The sequence below is a fragment of the Misgurnus anguillicaudatus genome, chromosome 8, assembly GCF_027580225.2.
Source record: "Misgurnus anguillicaudatus chromosome 8, ASM2758022v2, whole genome shotgun sequence".
NCBI classification, from domain to species: domain Eukaryota; kingdom Metazoa; phylum Chordata; class Actinopteri; order Cypriniformes; family Cobitidae; genus Misgurnus; species Misgurnus anguillicaudatus.
The window spans coordinates 35,929,913-35,953,344 of NC_073344.2; the positions used below are offsets into that span (position 1 = coordinate 35,929,913).

The 23,432-nt window shown below is 37.3% G+C and overlaps 1 protein-coding gene and 1 long non-coding RNA gene across 4 annotated transcripts in view; one reads left to right on the plus strand and one right to left on the minus strand.

Annotated features, from left to right (window-relative positions):
- The window catches only part of tanc1a (tetratricopeptide repeat, ankyrin repeat and coiled-coil containing 1a), a 109,599-nt gene that overhangs the window by 68,828 nt on the left and 17,339 nt on the right, over nucleotides 1-23,432 (minus strand). For all 3 annotated transcript variants that reach the window (XM_055212494.2, XM_055212495.2, XM_055212497.2), the window contains exons 3-4: nucleotides 15,281-15,499; nucleotides 12,113-12,205 (exon numbers count right to left, since the gene is read on the minus strand). In XM_055212494.2, coding sequence (XP_055068469.2) covers nucleotides 12,113-12,205; nucleotides 15,281-15,499 — 312 coding nt within the window. The remainder of the gene's footprint in view (nucleotides 1-12,112; nucleotides 12,206-15,280; nucleotides 15,500-23,432) is intronic.
- On the plus strand, nucleotides 19,440-23,233 carry LOC129431973 (uncharacterized). Its single transcript, XR_012370824.1, has 4 exons — nucleotides 19,440-19,751; nucleotides 20,969-21,046; nucleotides 21,644-21,721; nucleotides 22,129-23,233. It is a non-coding gene; the product is annotated as an uncharacterized lncRNA (long non-coding RNA).

Consider the following 23,432-nt stretch of genomic DNA (forward strand, 5'->3'; position numbering starts at 1 on the left):
TTGAAATACAAGCTTGTTTAGCTTCCCAATGAACCCAGCCTTATGGAAACAATGGATATTTTGTTTATCCGAGGTAGCAGCAGAGTTGTGCGTGTGTGTTTGTTTAACGCTGGGTTTCATTAAAATGGGGTGGTCCCAACCGGTTCATGACTCGCAGGCAGTAAGTAAAACTGCATCAAATGTCTGTGTTTTCTTGGCAATTGGCGCGCGAGTGCATATAATGTAAACGACACAGTAGCAGCGCGGACGTTAATGAAGAAGAAGCTTGCCAAGTTAACCCACAAACGAAGAAGAAACAGCAACTTGTTGTGTATGATTTGAGAAGACAAACAATGATGGACAGTGACTTTTGTTGCAGTTTGAGTTAAATTACTCATCAACTTGGCTTATCTTTGTTTTCACCATCGCAAACAGAAATACCTATGATGCTGTTTTTTACCTGACGGGAGGGGTTCTGGCGGACCAATCACAACGCTTGCGGCCCGCGTAAAACTGATGCGCTGGTAAAAATTTTGCGAGGTGCACATCAGGCTACGCAGAGCTATGAACAGGCTACGGATAACCTACGGCGTAGAGCTTATGCACAACTAAAAATCCAGATTAAAGAGATTTCACGATCTTGTCTCTCAAGTAACTTTTTTCCTTTTTGTGTAATTTTTAACCCCTTTTTATCTGCCAATAAAATCATATGTCCAAACACTTTAAAAAACGGTTGCTAAAAACAATTGCATAATAAACAATATAAACTATATAGCTAAATAACAATCATATCATATTATGAGGCATCATTTATGTCTGTTTAGGCAAGATAAAAACTTAAACCTAAGTATGGTATAAGCAAGAATAAAAAATGCAGAATGTAGAGTGCATAAACATGCACATGTACAAACACAAAAATCTAAAATGTGTGGCATAGTATTTAAACAATTAAGCAAATGAGAAACGTTGTGTCGGAAACAATGCACCATCTCTTAGGGGACTACAGAGCAACTGTTCATTATCATACTGCACACAGTCAGCAATACAGGTACATAACCTCCTGCTCTCTCTCTCTCTCTCTCTCTCTCTCTATCCCCTGTTAACCTCTTGCTATCAGCCTCACTTTACACATCGCTTTATAACAGATCAATGCATGCATTATTTGCTTTTAACTAACTGCAGGTTTTGCAGACAATCCTCAGGCAGAATGTGTGTTTAATACATTGTTCATAAAACATTTATTAAAGTGCAATAAAATGCGGCACGGATGTGCTTGCCCTCCGGTTCACTTTCGAAGGCACATGAAACAGCATTCCCTATAGACAAACCATTCCTAATTAAACAGTATTTGTTCATTTGGAAAATAAGTGCGGATTGTTACTGAACAGATTTGTGGTGGTCAAGTAGTCGGCAGTCTGCTTTCCTCTACACTGCTGTCTGCAGTTTATCCGTGTGTGCCAAAGGACACAGACCTCCCAATAAGTCCCCACATTTTACTCCCCTTGTGCTTAAAGTTTGTAGATGTACCCTGAACTATTTCCTCCCAGCTTGTTTTCACAGAGCGCTCGAGCAGTAGTGGAATGGTGCTGCTTTATTTTGGCAGGCTTGAAGTCTAGTAGTCCACTAACACTTGTGTGGGTTTTTCACTTTGTGTCTGCCTGTGTGTTATTGTCAAATTACTTCCCAGATTTACTCCTGATTGTCTGAGTAATCGTCACGAACTCAGACTCTTCCCAAACCGTGATGTAATGCAAAGTGCTGGAATACGCCTGAGCAGGGAATTAGATTTTACGAGAGCATTATATAAGCATTTATTGCATCAGATAGTTACTCATAAACAGAAAAGTGCACTGTTTACATTACAGAGGTCTATCAGTGAGGGGAAAACTACAGAAGGGGGCAAATAGGGTCATGGCAACCAGCCAAACCTCTTGTTGGTCCAGAATCATGTATTGAGGCAAGTAATCCTTCGTTCGCCATTTCATCTCCATTTTTGCTCGCATCTCGGATTGTGAATCAGCCTTGATCTCGCTCGCCTCATTCGGCCCCCAACGTTTTCATTTTCTAGACACTGAAATCTATTTGCATGTTAAAAAGACTGAGGAACACCCGCCCCCATCTCTTATCACCAGACAGCCTCTTTCTACCATATACAGATCATAAAAAAAGGTAAACACCTCGAGTACACACGTGCATGTGAACGATGGAAGGAATTGTGGGAAGAGATTTTGGATGTGGGAGAAAGAGAAAGACACAGACAAAGCAGAGTAAGAGAAATAGATACATTCTGATCTCTCCTTATATATGTATGTATGGAGGAGTGCGATTTAGTGGGGGAGGTGGAGAAGAGGACGACGGACAGACAGAGGGCGAGAGAGACGGAGTGAGAGACAGAGGAAAATAATGCGAATAAACTGTCAGATCCAAAGAGAGAGAGAGAGAAGGTCAGGAGCTCCACTGATAAATAAAATTGTTATAAGCCCCAGTAAAATGGATCGTTTACCTTCCGAGTGCTGATTGGTCAATAATACAGCTGTGCTAAAATGCATGATTTAGTAACAGCGAGGCCAATGTATTATAGTATACACAATAAGTTAGACGGGGGTGTTGTAAGGGGGCAGAGGAAATGGTAGCTTAGCACATAAGGTCCTGGCATGTGAGGGCCCCTTAAAGATCTTGAACTTATGCTTATTCTTTTTACAATAATACTGTGTTTATGTGCTGCTTCAGATCCCTAAATATGATTTGGAGTACTAAATTATGGATGCAAACATCAATTTGTGTTATAATAAGCATCACATACAACTTTTTTTATGTTGGTGGGTTAACCCATATATAACATTTATTTCCTAATCAGCAGTATTTGTAGCAATAGCCAAAAAAAGACATTATATGGGTCAAATTATGTAAAGATAAAGATATTTTGTAAATTTTCTACCGTAAATATATCAAAAGCTTATTTTTGTAGGTGGATGCAGCTGCAAAGTACTTGGACAACTTTAAAGGATATTTTTTCAATACTTTTATTTTTGGTACCCTCAGATTCCAGATTTTCATATAGTTGTATATCAACCAAATTTTGTCCTATCCTAACAAACCATGCATCAATGATGTAAAAATCAGATCATGTATGAATCAGAATTTCAAAAAAAAAAAGTTCACTCACCTAAAGGATTATTAGGAACATCATACTAATACTGTGTTTGACCCCCTTTCGCTTTCAGAACTGCCTTAATTCTACATGGCATTGATTCAACAAGGTGCTGAAAGCATTCTTTAGAAATGTTGGCCCATATTGATAGGATAGCATCTTGCAATTGATAGAGATTTGTGAGATCCACATCCAGGGCAGGAAGCTCCTGGTCCACCACATCCTAAAGATGCTCTATTGGGTTGAGATCTGGTGATTGTGGGGGCCATTTTAGTACAGTGAACTCATTGTCATGTTCAAGAAAACAATTTGTAATGATTCGTGCTTTGTGACATGGTGCATTATCCTGCTGGAAGTAGCCATCAGAGGATGGGTACATGGTGGTCATAAAGGGATGGACATGGTCAGAAACAATGCTCAGGCAGGCCGTGGCATTTAAACGATGCCCAATTGGCACTAAGTGGCCTAAAGTGTGCCAAGAATACATCCCCACACCATTGCTGGATCCATGTTTTCATTCTGTTAACGCCAAATTCTGACCAGGCAACATTTTTCCAGTCTTAAACTGTTTTGGTGAGCTCCTATTTGTAGTGGAGATGAGTGGTACCCAGTGGGGTCTTCTGCTGTTGTAGCCCATCCGCCTCAAGGTTGTGTGTGTTGTGGCTTCACAAATGCTTTGCTGCATACCTTGGTTGTAATGAGTGGTTATTTCTGTCAAAGTTGCTCTTCTATCAACTTGAATCATTTGGCCCATTCTCCTCTGACCTCTAGCATCATCAATGCATTTTCGCCCACAGGACTGACGCAAACTGGATGTTTTTCCCTTTTCACACCATTCTTTGTAAACTCTAGAAATGGTTGTGCGTAACAATCCCAGTAACTGAGCAGATTGTAAAATACTCAGACTGGCCTTGTCTGACATCAACAACCATGCCACGCTCAAAATAACTTAAATCATCTTTCTTTCCCATTCTGACATTCAGTTTGGAGTTCAGGAGATCGTCTTGACCAGGACCACAGCCCTAAATGTATTGAAGCAACTGCCATGTGATTGGTTGATTAGACAATTGCATTAATGAGAAATTAAACAGGTGTTCCTAATAATCCTTTAGGTGAGTGTATAACTGGTTTTATGGTCCAGGGTCATCATTTGTTCCGTTCTCAACATGTTTGTAGCAGCAAGTGCTTAGTCATAGTTGCTGTTATCAGTCAATATTAGATGTTGAGATGCCATGTGAATTCATCATCCTTTCAGATCAGTTAAAAAATAGCTGTAGTTTCTTATCTATGACGATTGTGGTTATTAATAAAACTGTCATCAATCGTTGATAATAGGTTTTTGTAAAGCCCACACATGGGTAATAACAGACTATTTTTTGACACTGTTACTCTGCTGTTATCAATTGTCACCCTTCAAAAAAAGTTTATATTAACAATTTCCTGCAACACTGACAGTGAATGCATCCACAAACTATTATAAGACTATTTTTAATTTTACAATTTTTTTAAAGATACAATCCAGAACCCTGGACTTTTTATCGGCATCTGAGGTTGAAGTATAATACAATTGTAAATTACTTGCAGATGAACACTGTTTTAATATTTTAAAATAAGTAAAATCGGTTTGATGTACACCCACTGTTCCTCATAGACACTGATAAGAAAAACTGAAAAATATCTGAGTCAGTAAGTAGAATATCAAATCTGCTTTGCTGGACATAAACACACAAGTATGAAAGAAAACTTTTCAGCCAAATCAAACCTACACTGTAAAAAATATATTACTGCCCTATCAAATTAGCTTGACAAGTTATTTCAACTTATTCTTTGAAAATTAAACTTAAAATTTTGATTTATAAATTTACACTTTAACTTATCACTCATCACTAAATTATTTTAAAGGGGACAGAGAATGAAAACCCATTTTTACCTTGTCTTTGTTGAATAATGGTATCTACCCACATTCACAAACATATAAAAAGTGCTAAACATGCTAAACATCTCAGTTTCATAGAAATTCCTCTCTTAGAAATGTCAGCCAGAAAACAGCCCAATCTGAAAAACTGATGCTAATGACATCACAGGCATCTAACTGCCCATCTACTTTAAAATAATTGGCTACATTTTGGCAGCAAAGTCAGCCAATCAGTAATGAGATTGCAAGTTAAGCCAGTAGGGGGAGCCAAATAGTTGCAAAACCACCTGTTTAAAATCCCCCTTCCTAATAGAGCTATCTGAGAGAGGTTTTTAGGAAGCTTCTAAGGCATTACAGACCCAAACAAATTTTTTTTTTTCTACATGTCACATCACAGAACAAGGATAAATACTCCGTTCAACCATTCTATGTCACCTTTAAATAGTATGTTAAAGGATTAGTCCATTTTCTTAAAAAAATCCAGATAATTTACTCACCACCATGTCATCCAAAATATTGATGTCTTCCTTTGTTCAGTCGAGAAGAAATTGTTCCAGGATTTTTCTCATTTTAATGGACTTTAATGGACCTCAAAACTTAACAGTTTTGATGAAGTTTAAAATTGCAGTTTCAAAGGACTCTAAACGATTTCAAATGAGGCATAAGGGTCTTATCTAGCGAAACGATTGTCATTTTTGGCAAGAAAAATAAAAAATATCCACTTTTAAACCACAAATACATCATCAGGTCAAGAGGTCACGGATGACGTATGTGAAACTACGCCGCAGTGTTTACAAGTGTGGAGAAAGAGGACCGTTCCATCGTCGTTGTATGTCGATTGATACTAATCAATGTCTTTGTGTCAGTTTATCATTTAAAATGGTCCGCAAATGTGCGTTTCATAACACGTGACCTTTCGACGTCATTACGCAATTACTTGAGGTCGCGCTGGATCGTCACACAGCCGGAGGAAGACGAGAAGTTGTGGTTTAAAAGTGCATATTTTTTTATTTTTCTTTCTAAAAATGACAATCGTTTCACTAGATAAGACCCTTATACCTCGTTTGAAATCGTTTAGAGTCCTTTGAAACAGCAATTTTAAAACTGCATTAAAACTGTTAAGTGTTGGGGTCCGTAAAAGTCCGTTAAAATTAGAAAAATCCTGGAATTTTTTCCTCAAAAAACATAATTTCTTCTCGACTGAACAAAGAAAGACATCATTTTGGATGACATGGTGGTGAGTAAATTATCTGGATTTTTTTTAAGAAAATGGACTAATCCTTTAAAATTATTTGCACAGTTGATCTGACCAAACTTTTGTATTTTTACAGTTAGGCAACTCTGATTGTAAAGTCATTAATAAAGGCTTAACATGCTACCTTGGACTTTCAAGAATGCAGTTTAACACATTTAACCTTTGATAAATGCTGGTAAATAATAAATGAAATGAGAAATCTACTGCAGCATAGGAAAGTAGGTACACTGTCAAAAATAAAGGTACGAGGCTGTCACTGGGGCAGTACCCTTTAAAAAAGGTACTAATGTGTACCATTTAGGTACAAATATGTTCCTTTAAAGGTACATTTTGGCAGTTCAAAGTACTAATATGCACTCTTTGGGTACAAAGGTGTACCTTTTTGAAAGGGTACTGTCCCAGTGACAACTTTTGTACCTTTATTTCTGAGAGTGTACCAGAATGTGGTATGTAAACTAGGACTGTGTTTTAAGTATTTACGTACATAAGTATGCATAACCTTTCAACTAATAATTGTTTTAGCCAATGTACTCTTGTCATTAAAAGCAGGGCCCATTAAACTTTATTACATTTTCTTTGGCCAAGCCGTTATACAACTGGCACAACTCGGCAGAGTGGTGATTTTTTAGGTTAAACGAGTGAAAGTTTTTCCTGCAAAATGACATCTAAATTATAGCCCTGTCGATCCAAGGTTTATTTTTGCGACTAATGGCTGAAACACATGTAACGGGGTGAAAGCAAGGATCGGGAAAGCAACACGCAACAGTGTGGCGTAACCGACGGGATGCAGTATTATCGGCCTGTGATGAGAGCTCTGTGCTGCGTAAATCATTAGTGCTCATCAGAACTGAATCACTGAAATTACGCTTTGAAGAGATGAGTGGAAAACACTGGTCATGGTGGCTCACAGTGAACAGACACAATGTTGCCATAGAGATTTGTCAGCTCCATCAAAATGAAAAGCAGCAACTCAAATACTCCCAAATGTCTGAGATCAACATTAGTATTCACTCTGGGCTGTGTGTTTTAAGATGTTATTGGAGTGTGGGGATGTGTCTTGCATTGCTTGGTCTCTTAAAATTATATAGTATAATGTGTGCTTCTGTACAGAGTCTATAGTATTTTAGGTCAACTGCTGTCATAGCAGATAAACAGTTTAAAGGACAACCAAAGGAAGTTACTTGAAGTGGCAACACATAATTCAACTTGTAAGAAGATGACACTAACAAATGCCAAGGTAACACTGTTAGAAAAGTCAAAATATGTACGCCAGGTGTCACTAGTGCAGTACCCTTTAAAAAGGTCCTATGTACAATTAGGTACATATATTTACACATTTGGATCAACAACATATCTTTGAAGTACTAAAAGGCTTTCTTTGGTACCAGTATATGAACTCTTTAGGTGCAAAGCTGTACTTTATAAAAGGGTACTCATTGAGTACCTATTTTGATAATTTTTTCTGACAGTGGGAGAACAAAACCTAACCTATTACAAACAAAAACCTATTATTATGATACCGAGTTGGTAAGCATGTACAAAAGGACCAAGTGTCTGATGTATACCAAGGGTACAATTCTTCATACTTGCACTGACTATGTTTTTGTCTACGAGTTTACAAACCAAGTGAAGTATTTTCAAAGTAACTCTCTATTTACAGAGAAAAAAATGTAGATCAAGAGAAAATGTCCAGTCCGCCAGGTACATATAATTATATCACAGGTTGGAATGATCAGATTGTAGAAAGCACTTTGGTCTATCAGAAGGGTATGTGCCGGCAATAGTAATGACATCACAAAGGTTTTTATATTTTTGCTGCTTTCAGGCAATAGTAATTGAGAACACAGAGATACAAAATTGAAAAAGAAGAGATAGACTGTAATGCACTGATGCATCTTCATTGGTTTTCTATGCCAAAGAGTGGCTATGTTTTGTCAATTCAACTGAATTTAATCCGATTGCAGGTTACAAAAATACAATTTATATGTACCCTAAACATTGCAATCTGATTAAAATGTTGTTTAAATGTACATTATATATAATCTGAACCAAAAGACTGCACAAGTGCACAGCCAGGGTTGTCCGATTCGCGCATCAAAACCAGCCCAATGGACATTCAAAACTAGTCTAAAAGCATCCCAAAGGCTATTCACATCCCTTTAACCCACAGAAATAATCAACTCCCTGATACAGTTTAAAAGTAGGCTAGCCCAAATCTGAAGTCCTCAAAAAAGTAGAGGACTTGGCAACGCAGAGCATCTCTCGTCAAGTTAACGCTTTATCTCAGGATAAATGTACGAAGTCAAAGCTGAGTTAGAGAAAGTTGTTCTTAAGAATTTTTCAGATATAGGCAAAGAAAACACACTTGTCGAAAGGCATAACTCTTACTTTATTGCTTTATGTAATGTTATGAAAGACATGAACGCTGCACAATGTACAGTGTGTGACCCCATGACCTTAATAATGCGTGTTGCCATTGCATGTTTCTATAACAAAAATCATGTAATACGTAAATAAGAGGTAAATAGAAGTCGTGGATTTATGCACAATTCTGCGCATGTGCAGAAGGTATTTTTGCATCCGACTATTCATGCGTTTACATGCATACTTTTTTCCTGATTACAGATCGGACTACAATGCCCCTTTCAATACAACCGAAATTTGCATCCGATCGACCTAAATCATATTGATTAAGATGTTTATATGACGGCTTTTCAATCCGATTGAGCCATCAATACGATTACAAACAGATTTTTTGGTTGCATGTAAGCAAAGTGTCTGCAAGGCATGGTTTCTGATACGTGAAATACTTAATCTCCCATGATTACTTTCTCTTTGACCTAAAAATAGACAGAGTTTATTTTGAGCCCACTTGTAGTACACACAGGTGTGAAAGGTGAGAAGCCAAAACAAACATTTATAGAACACCTGTCAGGACAATAAATATACAGCTGAAAGTCAATGTCACCTGGACCATCACTGATACGGTGATAATTCTTCTGCATGTACAACAGGTTCAGCTGGTGTGGGCCACTGCATCTGGTGCGCTCTCGCGATTTGCACCAGAGATCATGAGATGGGGGAGGTGTGACTGGTTCATCATTTAGTAATAATTTGTAGACAAACCAACATTTTTAGACATAAAATTTGTAAAATGCCAAAGCATGCATGGTTGCTTGTTATAGAACAAGAATGTTGAGACAACACCGAAGACCCCATGTGCACGTTGTGCATCTGTGCAATAAAAATACAATTTCTGCATGTCTAGGTCAAAAGTAAGGAAATGTGTGACATACGTTTGATCATCAGGTATTTAAAAAAAAATATGAAGTACATGCTGCCATTCTGCCATTTAAATTGTATGCAAATGCAGCTTTTCATAATAAACACAACAGGGTGTTGAGGAGGCGAATGAAGGGCGCATGGGCTTTTATTGCTCTGAAGGGCTTTATTTTGCAATTACTATTGACTGGATATACAATACCTCCCTTATTAGTTGCCTACCATCCACAAAAGCAAGTAATTAGACACAAAATATTTATTTGAAATTTAATATTTAATCAGCTGTTATTTTTAAATATTATTTTCTAAGTTACTAAGCCCCAATAGATGGTGCGACCAATCAGAAAGAAGTATTCTATTCAGCAGCACTTTAAAAATTTTTAAAGGGACACTTCACCGATTTGCATTAAGCTTTGTATCGTTAAAACCCCAGTCATGTTTTTGAATGGTCGTGCATCATTCCCTCTGAGATGGGAGAAATACAGATTTTAGTGTTGCACTTTCTTCTTTCAATGATGTAAAAATCGTCATTTTGCGTCATTGAAAGAAGGAACTGCTGTATCTTTGTCAAGGGTGTAAGACTACAAACTCATTTTTCCGAGGTGGGGGCTATGGGTGGGACCCACTCACTCTACAGACCAATAACACATCAGGGGGTGGGAATGCCAAAAATAAACGAACACAAACGAAAAAACGATCAGCCGCCATCAATCTGCTACGCTAAGCTAACCGACGTTGTGGAGCGAGCCAGACTACATGTCACAATAGTAGCGGAAGGTAATCGATATGATATGGAAGAGGATGATTTCGCAAGCGTGATGCTCCAATCCGCTGTTCGTGGCACCTTTATGAGCCACAATACAGTAAAGAGCTGAGCCAGATGGAGGAACAGAAGCCAGAGGAGTAGGCTGGAGCATGGGCTTCGGCTGCATAGAGGAGCCCGGGGAAGACGCCGCAACCCTCGGCCTCTGCTGCGTAGAGAAGCCCTGACTGGCTCAAGCTTGAACGGACTATAAGTGCCTGTACTCTCTCTTTGTGCTTTCTGTATAACTTTTCCTCATCAGATCAGGATATGCAAGTTTGTTTGGTGAATGGTCCCGGGCAAGAGAGGTACTTTGAGTGTGTTTGGGCGTGTTTATTTCACAGACGTGTTTCGGCTTACGAGCACAAGCGCTGAGCCAGCGCGTCTGTGGAGTATACATATTGTGCGGTGGACGCATTTGTGTGCAGGATACGGCGTTTTCTTCATTGGGAATATACATACACTCTCAAAAATAAATCAGAAACTGAATGAAGCTTGCTCCCAAGCTTTGTACCGTATATGGACAGTGGCGTCTTGGATACATATTTTAGAAACCTAAACTGGAAGCGTTTTTTATGTACACAATATGCATATCTGAGCTGTGTTCCGATTAATGGGAGTGGCTTGCAGACAGAGTTGTGCATTGTGGGAGTGAGTAGTTTTCCATACAAATGTGCCCTAAAATCACGTTCTGTCTTTTCTCGGTCAAATAGGCACAAAATTCTAAATTTATATTACATTTCGACCACAAATATGACACACTTTCATTAAAGATTAATGTTTTAACCGGTGAAATGCCACTTTTATAAATTTGGAAATTATTCAATTTTTCAATTCAATTTTATTTATGTAGCGCTTTTCACAATTGTTAATTGTTTCAAAGCAGCTTTACATGAATAGATGTAGGGGAAAACACAGATAGATAAAAATCAATAGATAATATAAGAAGCAGAATACAGCGGCTAATAACAAACCGTACAAGCGAGCGTAGTAATAATGCAACGTATACAGAAAAGTGCTAAGTTAAGCCAATGTTGGCTGACTCTCCATGGGATGAAAAAAAACCCTAGGAGAAAAACCCTGTGGGAAAACTCCTAGAAGGAGAAAAACCCTTTATGCAAAATTGAAGCATTTACTTCAAATGTTTGTCCATTCCCCCAAATATGACCAATGGATGCATTTACTAAATTAGTGCCTCTACCAGCAGCATGTCCTTTTCACACAGACATTCTAGAAAATACACGGAAAATGAATCCGGCAACGAATTTCGACATCTGAAGTTTTGAATTTTTCATTGTGTGCACCTGTTCCCTGTAATCCTCCAGATATTCACACATACACACTCAGAGTTAGGTTAGACATAACAATTCAGAGCCATCCAAACTGGTTACAAAGCATCACTTTACCGAAAATGACAGATAGAGCCATTTGAACAGTGCAACGCGACCAAAACAGTGTAGCATTATACTGAGTGAAAGAAAGCAAGCCAGAGAAAATTGGCCAATTTTCCTCTTTTCTCCTAAAGGCTGAAGATAGAGATACAGTAAGAGGTAAAGTAAGGACAAAGACATGGGCTGGATGTACTGCACTCTATCAGTTGCATATTCACGAAACTCTAATCTAACTTAATGCACACATTATTACTTTGTGTAAATTAACACAGATCACAGGACTGCATACAGTACACACATTAACAAACATAGCCAAACCTGACAAAGAAGTCCTCACCAGTATTGTTCCTCTTTCTGTTCTTCAGAGCACAAGTGACAGGATCTCCAGGAACACGAGGACTGTCCACATGTTTAGGTGTCTTTATTGAACCTGATGACAGAGAAAATGAGAGGAAGATCTAAGCAGAGAGCGAGATGAATCGGGGAGTGAGAGAAAGAGAGAGAGATGCGCATACACACAGAGAGGCAGTAAAGTCTTTCCAGATGGGATTCTGAGGTTGGCGATTTCAATCTCTGGGCAAAAGCGCGTGTGGATCTGTTTGTGCATGTGTGATTGGTGCAATCGGCTGTCCTGTACTCCCGGAGAGATTCCAGTATAAACGAGGAGTCTGTGGTTCTGTGTCTGTAATGATTTTAATCTCCTCGAGCAGTTCCTCCTGCTCTCACTGAGTCAAAGTCAACAAAGCTTTTCTGGCATTGCCTGTCAGGTTTATAATATTACTTAAGCGTATAAAAGTGCTTACAGCACAGAACTACCACATTTTAGAAAAAGTAAATAGAAAATGTAAGATGCACAAAATAATAAATCAAGGAAATCGAACAAACATAATAAAGACATTCTACCATCTGAGCATTTATTTAGCACCCTGTCAGCTGAACCGGCTCATTCACAGCTCTGATCTCTCTGTGCATTAGTGTATATGTTCCATTTAAATTTACAACGACAATTGGCACAAGCTTTAAACATCTGTAAAAACCAGACAGAATCCATAAACACAAATGAGACAAAGGTGTCTTCAACACTGAAAGAAGCAAACAATCAGGTAATTCATCAAGATTGTTTATTGATTGATTAATGGAATGAAGGTTAAGGATCTTGTTAACAAAAAGGCAAGTGCAAAACTTTTGTGGGCTTTGTTTGACCATAAAATAAATAAAAAATAAGTGGTGTGTGTATACTTTATTCCAGAGGTCTTCCATCTTTTTAAGCTATGGGACCTCTAATGGATAGTAGCGGTATTAAATTACTTCTACTGTAACTTGTTAAAGCTTTTTACAAAGATATAAAAAAAGTTAGGATCTTCATTTTAACTATTAACTTTTTAGCCTATTTATGCATTTGTTGTTTTACGCCTAATTTCATTTTTCCCAAAAAATGATTTTGCATTCAAACTATATTTGGTGGATCCCGGTAATACCACCACGGACCCCCAAGGGTCCCCACACCCCCGCCGAAGACCTATGCTTTATCCAAAATAATTTATTCAAATTATTTATATAAACGCACCAATTGAATACTTATAAGAAAATAAGAAAATATTTCACAATGTATAAAGAAAACAGAGCATTTAGTCAGTTTTTGTGACATTTGTGTTAGAGCCCCTCTTATTTTCTGGCATATAGAAACATGCTTTGGATTAAAAGTAATTTTTAGTCTAAATATATCTAATAAATCTTAAAGCCATCTGTGAATGTGATGCATGATACAAAAATATTATAAAAAGTGCCAGAATGTAATCAGCCATCCAAAATTATGACACTGGAGTTGGGTTTGGTTATGTCAAAAAAACAAGCAAATCATTTCAGAGATTATAGCAAATACAATTTAATGTAAGATCAACAAGAAAAAAGGTTTTATTTTAGGATTAAAATATCAAGAACATGCATTCAGGTAATACGGTTCAATTTGATTACATGTTAAATCTAAAAAGTAGTGCATACTGCCACCTGCAGGAAAAGAGAAGTAATTGCAAGAATGTGCATACACTTATTAAAAAATTGCTAGAAAAAGCAGCAAAACAAACTGTTTAAATGTCTGGAATAATAGCCTTCATAAACAATGGGAACTTTTTTGATGGCAGGTAATAAAACAAGAAGATTCTCATGTTACAAAGTCCTCTACATATTGCAATTAATATAAAAAAAAATTAGAAATCAATATTGCTAAATGATTAACGTGTAGCATTTGCATTTATTATGAAAACCTTGTCTTTTTTTTAAAGCTGCTTTCTATAGCATGTTCTGGTAAATAATTCAACAGCACACAGGCCTGCCGTGGCTCTGATCACACAATCTGAAGTGAAAGACTGTGGGAGGAACAATGGATAAACCCGTCCAGAATACTAAGCGTGCGCTTTGGCCAAACAGAGTGAATGTGTTTCTTTTCTTATGTGATTGGCAGATATCGTCTCAGTGTGATCCACTGCGCCAAGCTAACAATACTGCAGTGTATTTATAGACATGGCAAAAAAAGACATATTACATAGTATACGATTCACTGATATTTATTTAACATTTCTCAGACTGTCTGTGGCAGATAAAGATATGTAGTTAAATGAAATTATACTTTTTTTTAAAGACTGCATTTAAATACACCTTTATCTTGTGTTGCAAAGTCCTACCGAAACATTTCCAATTTACTTAAGTTCATATTACCCCACCCCTTACATATACTGTATATATGACAATCAACGGTCCATCTTAATACCTCTGCTCTGTCCTGATTTATGATGAGCTCTGTTTCTTATGAGTCAATATTTTTGTGATGTAATGATGCATAGACCTGAAGTTCTCACCCCATTTTGCTTTAATACCCAAATTATACATTAAACAGTACCAAATGGATCTCAGAAAAGTTAACCAAAATGTTCTTTAAAACCATTAAAATGCAATAAAATTAAAAATATCTTACCAGCTTAAAAACACTGTGGATAGTAAAATTCTGCAATTTCTTTTTATTGGGGATAAGGGCATGTCCTACAACCAGTTTATGTTGGCATCTGCCTAATTTGGCTCGTTTCAAGTTACAAATGAGTTTGCGAATGCAGCCAAAAGAAGTGATGGCCCGTGTTTTGATCAACCCATCCTTTTAAAAAGTTCCTGTCCAAACAATGGAGGATTATCAGACTATTTAACACGTTTCCTGTATGCGCAAACCACGCTGCCATGATCCAACCAGACCTAAGTCCTATTATTGGGTGCAACGGACCACAGGTTGAGAACCACTGGCATAGACTCTGAGCTACAGGTTGTCCTCCTCATTGATAGGTGGCACACATTGTGCATCCTCAGAATTTCTCATAGAGGGCTAGCTCAAAGTATCGTAAACTTTTCTGATAAATTAATAAACAGTATAGTACAAAATGTACTATTTGAACCATAAATCATTAACCACAACAAGTTACTAAAAAGAAAACTGTTAATGCACATAAAGTGACTTTCAAACCTGGGGACTTGTGTCGTACAGGCGAAACATAGGGCTGGCGAGGAGGGAGCAGTGGGGACGAGGGGAGCGAGACAGACACTCCTCTGGTCAAACTCGGCCTCAGCACCTGCTCTGCAGGGTACGGCTGCACTGGGAGAAGACCCCTGCTGTGATTCTGAAGGACCACAGTCCTCTCCTCCTTAAAACTGTGATGGTAACTTGGACTAAGAGATTGATTTCCTAAAAGAGAAAAAGAGAGAGAGACAAAGATTGGAGTTTGCAAACGCAGCCCACTTTGCCAAGACTACATACAACAAGAAAAGACTGAGCAGGGAGTCTACATCCATCAACACAAAAGCCGTGGTTCTATTCCCAGGGAACACACATACTGTTAAAAAAGTACACACTGTCAGTAAAAATGGGCAAAAAATGGTTCCTAGCTGTCACTAGGGAGGTAGTACCTCTTAAAAAAGTACATTTCTGCATCTAAAGAGTTCATATTAGCACCTCAGGAGTTACATATTGGTACAAAATGTATACATATCTATACCTAAATGGTACATATTAGGACCTTTTAAAAGTTACTGCCCCAGTGATAGCTTGGAACCATTTTTTGAACCATTTTATCAAGCTCCTCTTGATAAAACATCTGCCAAATGCTTAAAAGTTCATTTAAACATATAAATTATAATATTACATTTCTAATTAAAATATGAATATTAAATTCTACAGAATAAGAAAAGTCATTAAATGTAATAATAATTCTAATAATATCTGAAATGAAAAAATGGCAATAAGCAATACTACTGTATATTGTAAACAAAAATGTTATGTCTTTTGATGACTTTAAGTAATTTTATACTGTATTTGAATGCTTAATAGGCTTAAAGGATTATTCCATTTTCTTAAAAAAAAATCCAGATAATTTACTCACCACCGTGTCATCCAAAATGTTGATGTCTTTCTTTGTTCAGTCGAGAAGAAATTATGTTTTTTGAGGAAAACATTCCAGGATTTTTCTCATTTTAATGGACTTTAATGGACACCATTTTAACACTTAACTCAACACCTAACAGTTTTTTTAACAGAGTTTCAAAGGACTCTAAACGATCCCAAACGAGGCATAAGAGTCTTATCTAGCGAAACGATTGTCATTTTTGACAAGTAAAAATTAATATGCACTTTTAAACCACAACTTCTCATCTATCTCTGGTCCTGTGATGCGCTAACGCGACCTCACGCAACACGTAACACGTGACCTTTCAACATCACTACGCAATTAGGTCGCGTGGGTGCGTCACAGGACCAGAGACAAACGAAAAGTTGTGGTTTAAAAGTGTATATTGTTTATTTTTCTTGACAATCGTTTCGCTAGATAAGACCCCTATGCCTTGTTTGGGATCGTTAAGAGTCCTTTGAAACTCCATTGAAAAAAACTGTTAAGTGTTGGTGTCCATTAAAATGAGAAAAATCCTGGAATGTTTTCCTCAAAAAAAAAACATAATTTCTTCTTGTCTGAACAAAGAAAGACATCATTTTGGATGACATGGTGGTGAGTAAATAAAATGGACTAATCCTTTAAATTAATGACCTATCTGTTTTAAATATGCAGAGTCAAATACATTTCATATTTATAATTTAACTGCCTATTTAAGTAGAAGCATCCAACATCCAGTGTTTTATCATGAGTCACTTAATCAACCACAAACACTGAACATTTAGGACCTTTTGATCCCATTAAACTCTAAATCTTTTAAATGAGATTCATATAATGTATGAGCAGTGAACCATTCACTATTTAAAAATATATGACAACTAATGCCTATTAGTATCCAAGCTTTTAAAACCACTAAATACACTATTAACTTTGTTATTATTAACCTCTTATGTGTGACCCTGGACCACAAAACCAGTCATTTGCAGCAGGTATATTTAAAGCGATACTAAAGCCAAAAATACATTGTATGGTTCAAAATTATAATTTTTATGCCAAAAATCATTAGGATATTAAGTAAAGATCATGTTCTATAAAGATATTTAAAAAATGTCCTACGATAAATATCTCAAATATGTATTTATCATTAGTTATACAGTATGTGTTGCTAAGGACTTTATTTAGACAAATTTAACCCTAATAAGTCCCCTGGGGTCAATCTTACCCCAAGCCACTTTTCTTTAGTTGAAAAGCATGGTTCCCTTCATCTCAGTGGAATAAGATTTTGTGACTTTTTCAAAATATCTGTCAAGATTCATATATAAACTGGGCTTGATTCGGTTGTTCTAAAGAGGTGTAAAAAAATTACCAGAAGAGGCCCTTTGGGGGTAAAAATGACCCAAAATATAAAATCTAGATGAATATCTAAAAACAATTTAAATCAAATTTAGATGATAATCTATGTGAAATTTATGTGGCAAGCTAATGGTGTAGTTGAGGAATATAGTGGTAAACAGGTACAAAAGTATTTCATATCTCCCAAAACACAGCATTAATGTATAAATGGGAAGTAAACAAAAAAATTGCATAAAGTATATATTTTTTGTAATCACCCTTTTAATTTCTGGAGTCATTTTTACCCCCAAGGAACTCTAATGTATACAGGAAAATAGGGGCTTATGAGGGTTAAAAGGTGCTTTTCTCAATATTTTGATTTTTTGCACCCTCAGATTCCAGATTTTCAAATGGTTATCTTATCCAAATATTGTACTATCCTAACAAACCATACTTCAAATGGAAAGCCTATTAACTTATTATTAAGCTTATTTAATTACAAATTGACCCTTATGACTGGTTTTGTGTTCCAGGGTCACATATGCCAAAGAAAACCGAGAATAATTTAAGCCCCTTTCACATTCGGAAGCAAACATACAGGGATTGAAGTTCCCCTCATTGTAAGAGGGTTTACCGTTTATCCTTAATACCCAATTTGTCTCATGACCTTGGCACTTCTAGTGCAATCCTCTACCAACCGAGCTACAGGAAATCCGCAGAACGAAACTAAATTGAATAAAGCTTGGCAATATAGATTTGCATGTGTGTCCTCCTTACATAAAGGTTCAAACACATTCTAAAACGGTTTACGAGCTGTCAAGCTTAAACGTTTTTATCTTTCCAGACCTGGTAGCCAAACAAATCAACTAATTGAGCCTATGACTTTTCAACCTTTGACAATTTTATTATCGAATCCAATAAAGTAAAGAAATCACAATTTACCCCATGACATTATGTAATATGTAATTAACAATGATTCAGGTCAAATAAGTACTTTAAATGTTATTTGATATGAGAATAAGCTTTAATTTTTTCATTGAGACTACGAGACATTGGCCGCCACGGGGTGGAAAATTTGCCGGCATGGCGTTCTCTTGCTCTTTTATTGCAGAGCCGTGGTCGGCCGCCTCTTAATGCGGCCCAGCAAATCAAGTCAGACTAATGACAGTCTACTGCAGAAAGCTCTGAAATAATTACAGCCCTGCTTTCATAACACTGAGGCCTGACCAAAATACCAACTAGAGACTCCATTCATCAGACATCAAATATTTATCAGAATATAAATTCAGTTCAAATGAGGGTTTGGAGCTGAACTGCAGCCTTGCTGAAGCCTATATTTAGTCAAATGTGGAGAGGCTAAACCAGAGGAAAAATCACTGGTGCTGCTGTAAATGGATTCGTAGTGCGAAAAATCAGGTATGCCAACGTTTTCATGACATTAGCATAGTAGTAAAGGACAAAGCCTGAGAATGAATAAAGTGATGAATGCTTAAATCTGGTGGACAAATTAAAACGGCACAAAACAGAGGAAGAAATCAAGGATGGTGTGGTACTGTACACTCTAAAAAAACAAACGGTGCTATATAGCACCAAAACTGTTGATTTGAATCGTAACCATAGAAGAACCGTTTTTAGTGCCATATAGCACCGGTGAAGCACCGGTGAAGCACCTGTGTAGAACCATATAGGTGCCATATAGCACCACTATACTGTAGCACCACATTTGGTTCTACATAGCACTATATGGTTCTACACAGGTGCTTCACCGGTGCTATATGGCACTAAAAATGGTTCTTCTATGATTACGAGCAAAGAACCACTTTTGGTGCTATATAGCACCGTTTGTTTTTAGAGTGTAGATGAAAAGGCTGTTGAGCCAAAAAAGAAAAAGTGCCTGTGATGATGCACTCTAAAAACTCCTGGGTTATTTCTTCAACCCATATTCTGGGTTATTTGTGTTGGGTTAAAATTATGGGTTATTTTTTCAGAGAGTAATCATTTTCTGGGTTATAGGGCTAATATTTTGACCCAATTCCTGGGTTGTTTGGGTTTCTGGGTTATTTTTCAAAAAATTAACCCATGTTCTGGGTTAATGCCCCGCCCCTCGCTGTTGTTCTGGACTTTTCTCACAACAGTCGTTTGAAATAACTGTCACTTCACGGAGTTCGCGCTCGATCCGTGTTGGCCTGGGCTTCTTCGGTGCAACTTCGCTGTGTATTCAAGGTAAGCAATTATTTTAAGTGTCAATGTAATGTAAACTTTCTGTGTCCATGTCCCCGTTGCTTATCTAATTGTTATAATACCTGTAAAAATACGACAAGTACAGTGCAGCTAGTGATGACTTCGTACCGCGTTAAGGGGGTCGAACACCGGACGAGAAGCGTCTCGCTGTGCCGTGTATAGCATTATTCGAGGTATCCCGCGCACTTTTTCAGTTTATGGCCAGGAATATTGTTATGTTTAAGGACATTATGGAATTAAGATATATCAGTACTGTGTTATGATTGTACTGTATAAGTTAATTAAATACAATCGTTGCTGAGTCTGAAGTCTGAACACTTTACCTCAGAGCGTCCGTAAACTGAATGAATTTGAATATCACCTGAAAATCCAATAACATCAGCAAATTTCAATTTAAGTAGCTGATTTCTGAACACTTTACCTCAGAGCGTCCGTAAACTGAATAAATTTGAATATCACCTGAAAATCCAATAACATCAGCAAATTTCAATTTAAGTAGCTGATTTCTGTAAATGAATGTACATTTCAGCACATGGTGAAGTCCGTATATACATTAACGACGATTTGAGACAAATAAGTGTAAATTTAAAACTATGTATATGGCGCTATACGCTGCAGACAGACGCGAAATGGCACCGCCGGTACACACACATACCACGGTCGTGAATCAGTATATAGTGTACACAAGTTCGGGCACTGGTAAGGACTTTAGCTCACTTGACATTGGGACACTGTTCACTTTATCCTGTGATGTGGCTGCTTAAAGGTGTTGTGATCACTCACAGCTGTTACGCATCAACAACCGGCAAAACCAACAGCTCTCTGACTAAATTTTTAAACAATACATTGTGAAAAACGCTGTCATTATCCTCTTATATATCCGTGCATAAAATTCGAGGAATATAATTACATTTTAAATATATATATTTTTAACAATTTTAAATAAATATTATTATTTATATCATGAGATTTTCGGTTGGAGATATTCGAAAAGGTCACGTGATTTGTGGTAAGGGAACATGGGGAGTTGGGGACCATCAATGCTCACTGGGTTTTGCGTTGCATTGAGTTAAGTTATGTTTACCAGCTGCGCCATGCTTATATTATACATTGTTCTACTGGCTGAAGTAGTGAGATTTAAAGAAGCTGGTCAAGTCTTCAAATTATTGCTAACCTCTATATTGCTATGTTTTCTCCAGGTCTTTTTAAATGGACAGCTTTGTTGCTGATAAGCTAACTGAGTGGTGGCTGTTTAAGCTGACAGAGACATTTTTGAGGTAAGCTTTTTACTCTTATTGCCCTCATATCATCTCTCTATACCTAAACATTTTTCTTTAAAGGAAAACTACATTGTTTTTCAATATTTCACTATGTTCTTACCTCAACTTAGACGAAATAATACACCCCTGTCTTTTTTCAATGTGTGCAGTACATCGTGTACAGCGTGTCGTGAATGTGTTAGCATTTAGTCTAGCCCTATTCATTCCTTAGGATCCAAACAGGGATGAATTTAGAAGCCATCAAACACTTCCATGTTTTCCCTATTTAAAGACTGTTAAATGAGTAGTTACACCAGTAAGTATGGTGGCACAAAATAAAACGTGACAATATTTTAAGCGGATTAAAAAATGAGAACTATATTGTATGGTGGAAGAGCACTTAGTTTGCAGAACTTTGACCTCTGGTGCAGTAACATCACTCCTGTGAACTCCCCCATCTCTTTCAAAATCAGTGTGATGAGGATGTAAAAGACAGGGATGTATTATTTCGTCTAAGTTTAGGTAAGAACATAGTTAAATATTGAAAACCTTTTTCTTTAATAGGGCTTAAAGGGATAGTTCACCCAAAAATGAAAAGTCTGTCATCATTTACAGGCCGTCTACAGTGTTGGGAAGAAGACAATCCGGCACTCCACTGAAGAGTCCTGGACAGCGTTCATACACCAAATGTCTGTAAGTACAATGGACCAGTTTCTCAGCACCACTCTGAGAGAGAATATTCTTAATTCTATAACTATACTGTACATGTGAAAGAAGGCAATCCATGGGACATGTTTCATGTGAAAGCAAAAGGGTGAATCCTGGTTTAAAAAAAACCTTCATGCTCCTTGCAGTTGTATTTCAGTTTTGGGCGATGCCATCTAAGGTAGCAATCTGACTAGAAAGTGAAGTTAAAGATGTTAAGTTTTATTACTCATTTTCTTGGTCACATTCATGACCCACTCAAAATAAACACAACATTTGGCTTCCTTGTACAGTTAGTATCAGCATTATAACCAAACTGGTAGTCTATTATCTTGCTTACAATTCACTTTCTACACAATATTCACTTTCTATCTCTCTGTCTCTGTCTGTTTTAGGTTGGAACAAATATAGTGGAATACAGTGGCGGCTCGTGACTGCTCATCCGAGGATGCGCTAATTCAAAATGAGTGTTCAGATTGTCACGTGTGTGGTTTCCTTTTCCGGGGTGTGTGTCCTGCGTGTCGGGAGATCCTGTGTGCATCACGTGTTTTATCACAATACGTGCCTGCTGCACACGCGTCAAAACTGTTTATGATAAAAGAGACACTCATGTTCACAAAATACACACTAGACGCTTTCTTAACAGTAAACTCTGATTACGCATGAGATTATGCCAGTATCTGGCAAACGCAATCATCTCTTTTATCATAAACCCTTTAGACGCGTCTGCAGCAGGCACTTATTTTGGCATGACACGTGATGCACACAGGATCTCTCAAAGCGCAGAACACATATTTGGAAATAACAAACCACACACATGACGGGCTACATACATGTTGTGACGAACTTCGCATCGAGCGCCCTCAAAAAATAAGTCACCGGCCCCCACTGGTGGAATACCTTCAGCAATCGATGCCATTCCCCTCTGGGAGATCTTAAGCTGCAGTAAAAGACACAACCAATGTTTGAAGACTTAAAGCCTCAAGTTCAATTTAGTTATTGAACGTTGTCAAATGTTTGAGAGAGAATGTTTGAGAGTTGTTTATTTTTCTATTTTTCCTTTCTAATGTTATTACAGTGTGACCTAAAATAAATAGGTCAAAGTGTGTGTTTTTATATAGAATTTAATTGAATGCAATAAAAATGTAAAACTGATTGAAGTGTGTAAGTGCCTGGATTTTTCTTTTCTGAAATAAATAAGGCATAGTGGCATAGTTACACAATTTAGGTTATCTATGACCTTTGGTTAAAAGGATCCACCAATTTCTGGGTTATTTCAACCCAGATATTGGGGTCTTTCCTTTGACCCAGAAGTTGGGTTATATTAACTACAATGTTGGGTTATTTTAACCCAGAAGTTGGGTCAGGTATTTAACCCAGAAGTTGGGTCAAAAAGAATAACCCATTTTTCTGGGTTGAAATAACCCAGAAATTAGTTGGTCCCTTTTTAACCCAGGAGTTGGGTCAAAAATAACCCATAATGGGTTGTTTTTGACCCAGGAGTTTTTAGTGTGTGCTTTTTTGATTGCTTTTTCTCACCTTAACCTTCGAACTTACGAAGAAACTCTCGATCACCCAGATAGTAAGGCAAAAAATTTAAAAGGACAAGTAAATGCACAATACCAACCTGATTTCAAAGAAATTTGCATGCGTTTTAAAAGGTGGCTATTTCATATAAATGCATAAAATGGAATCGTAC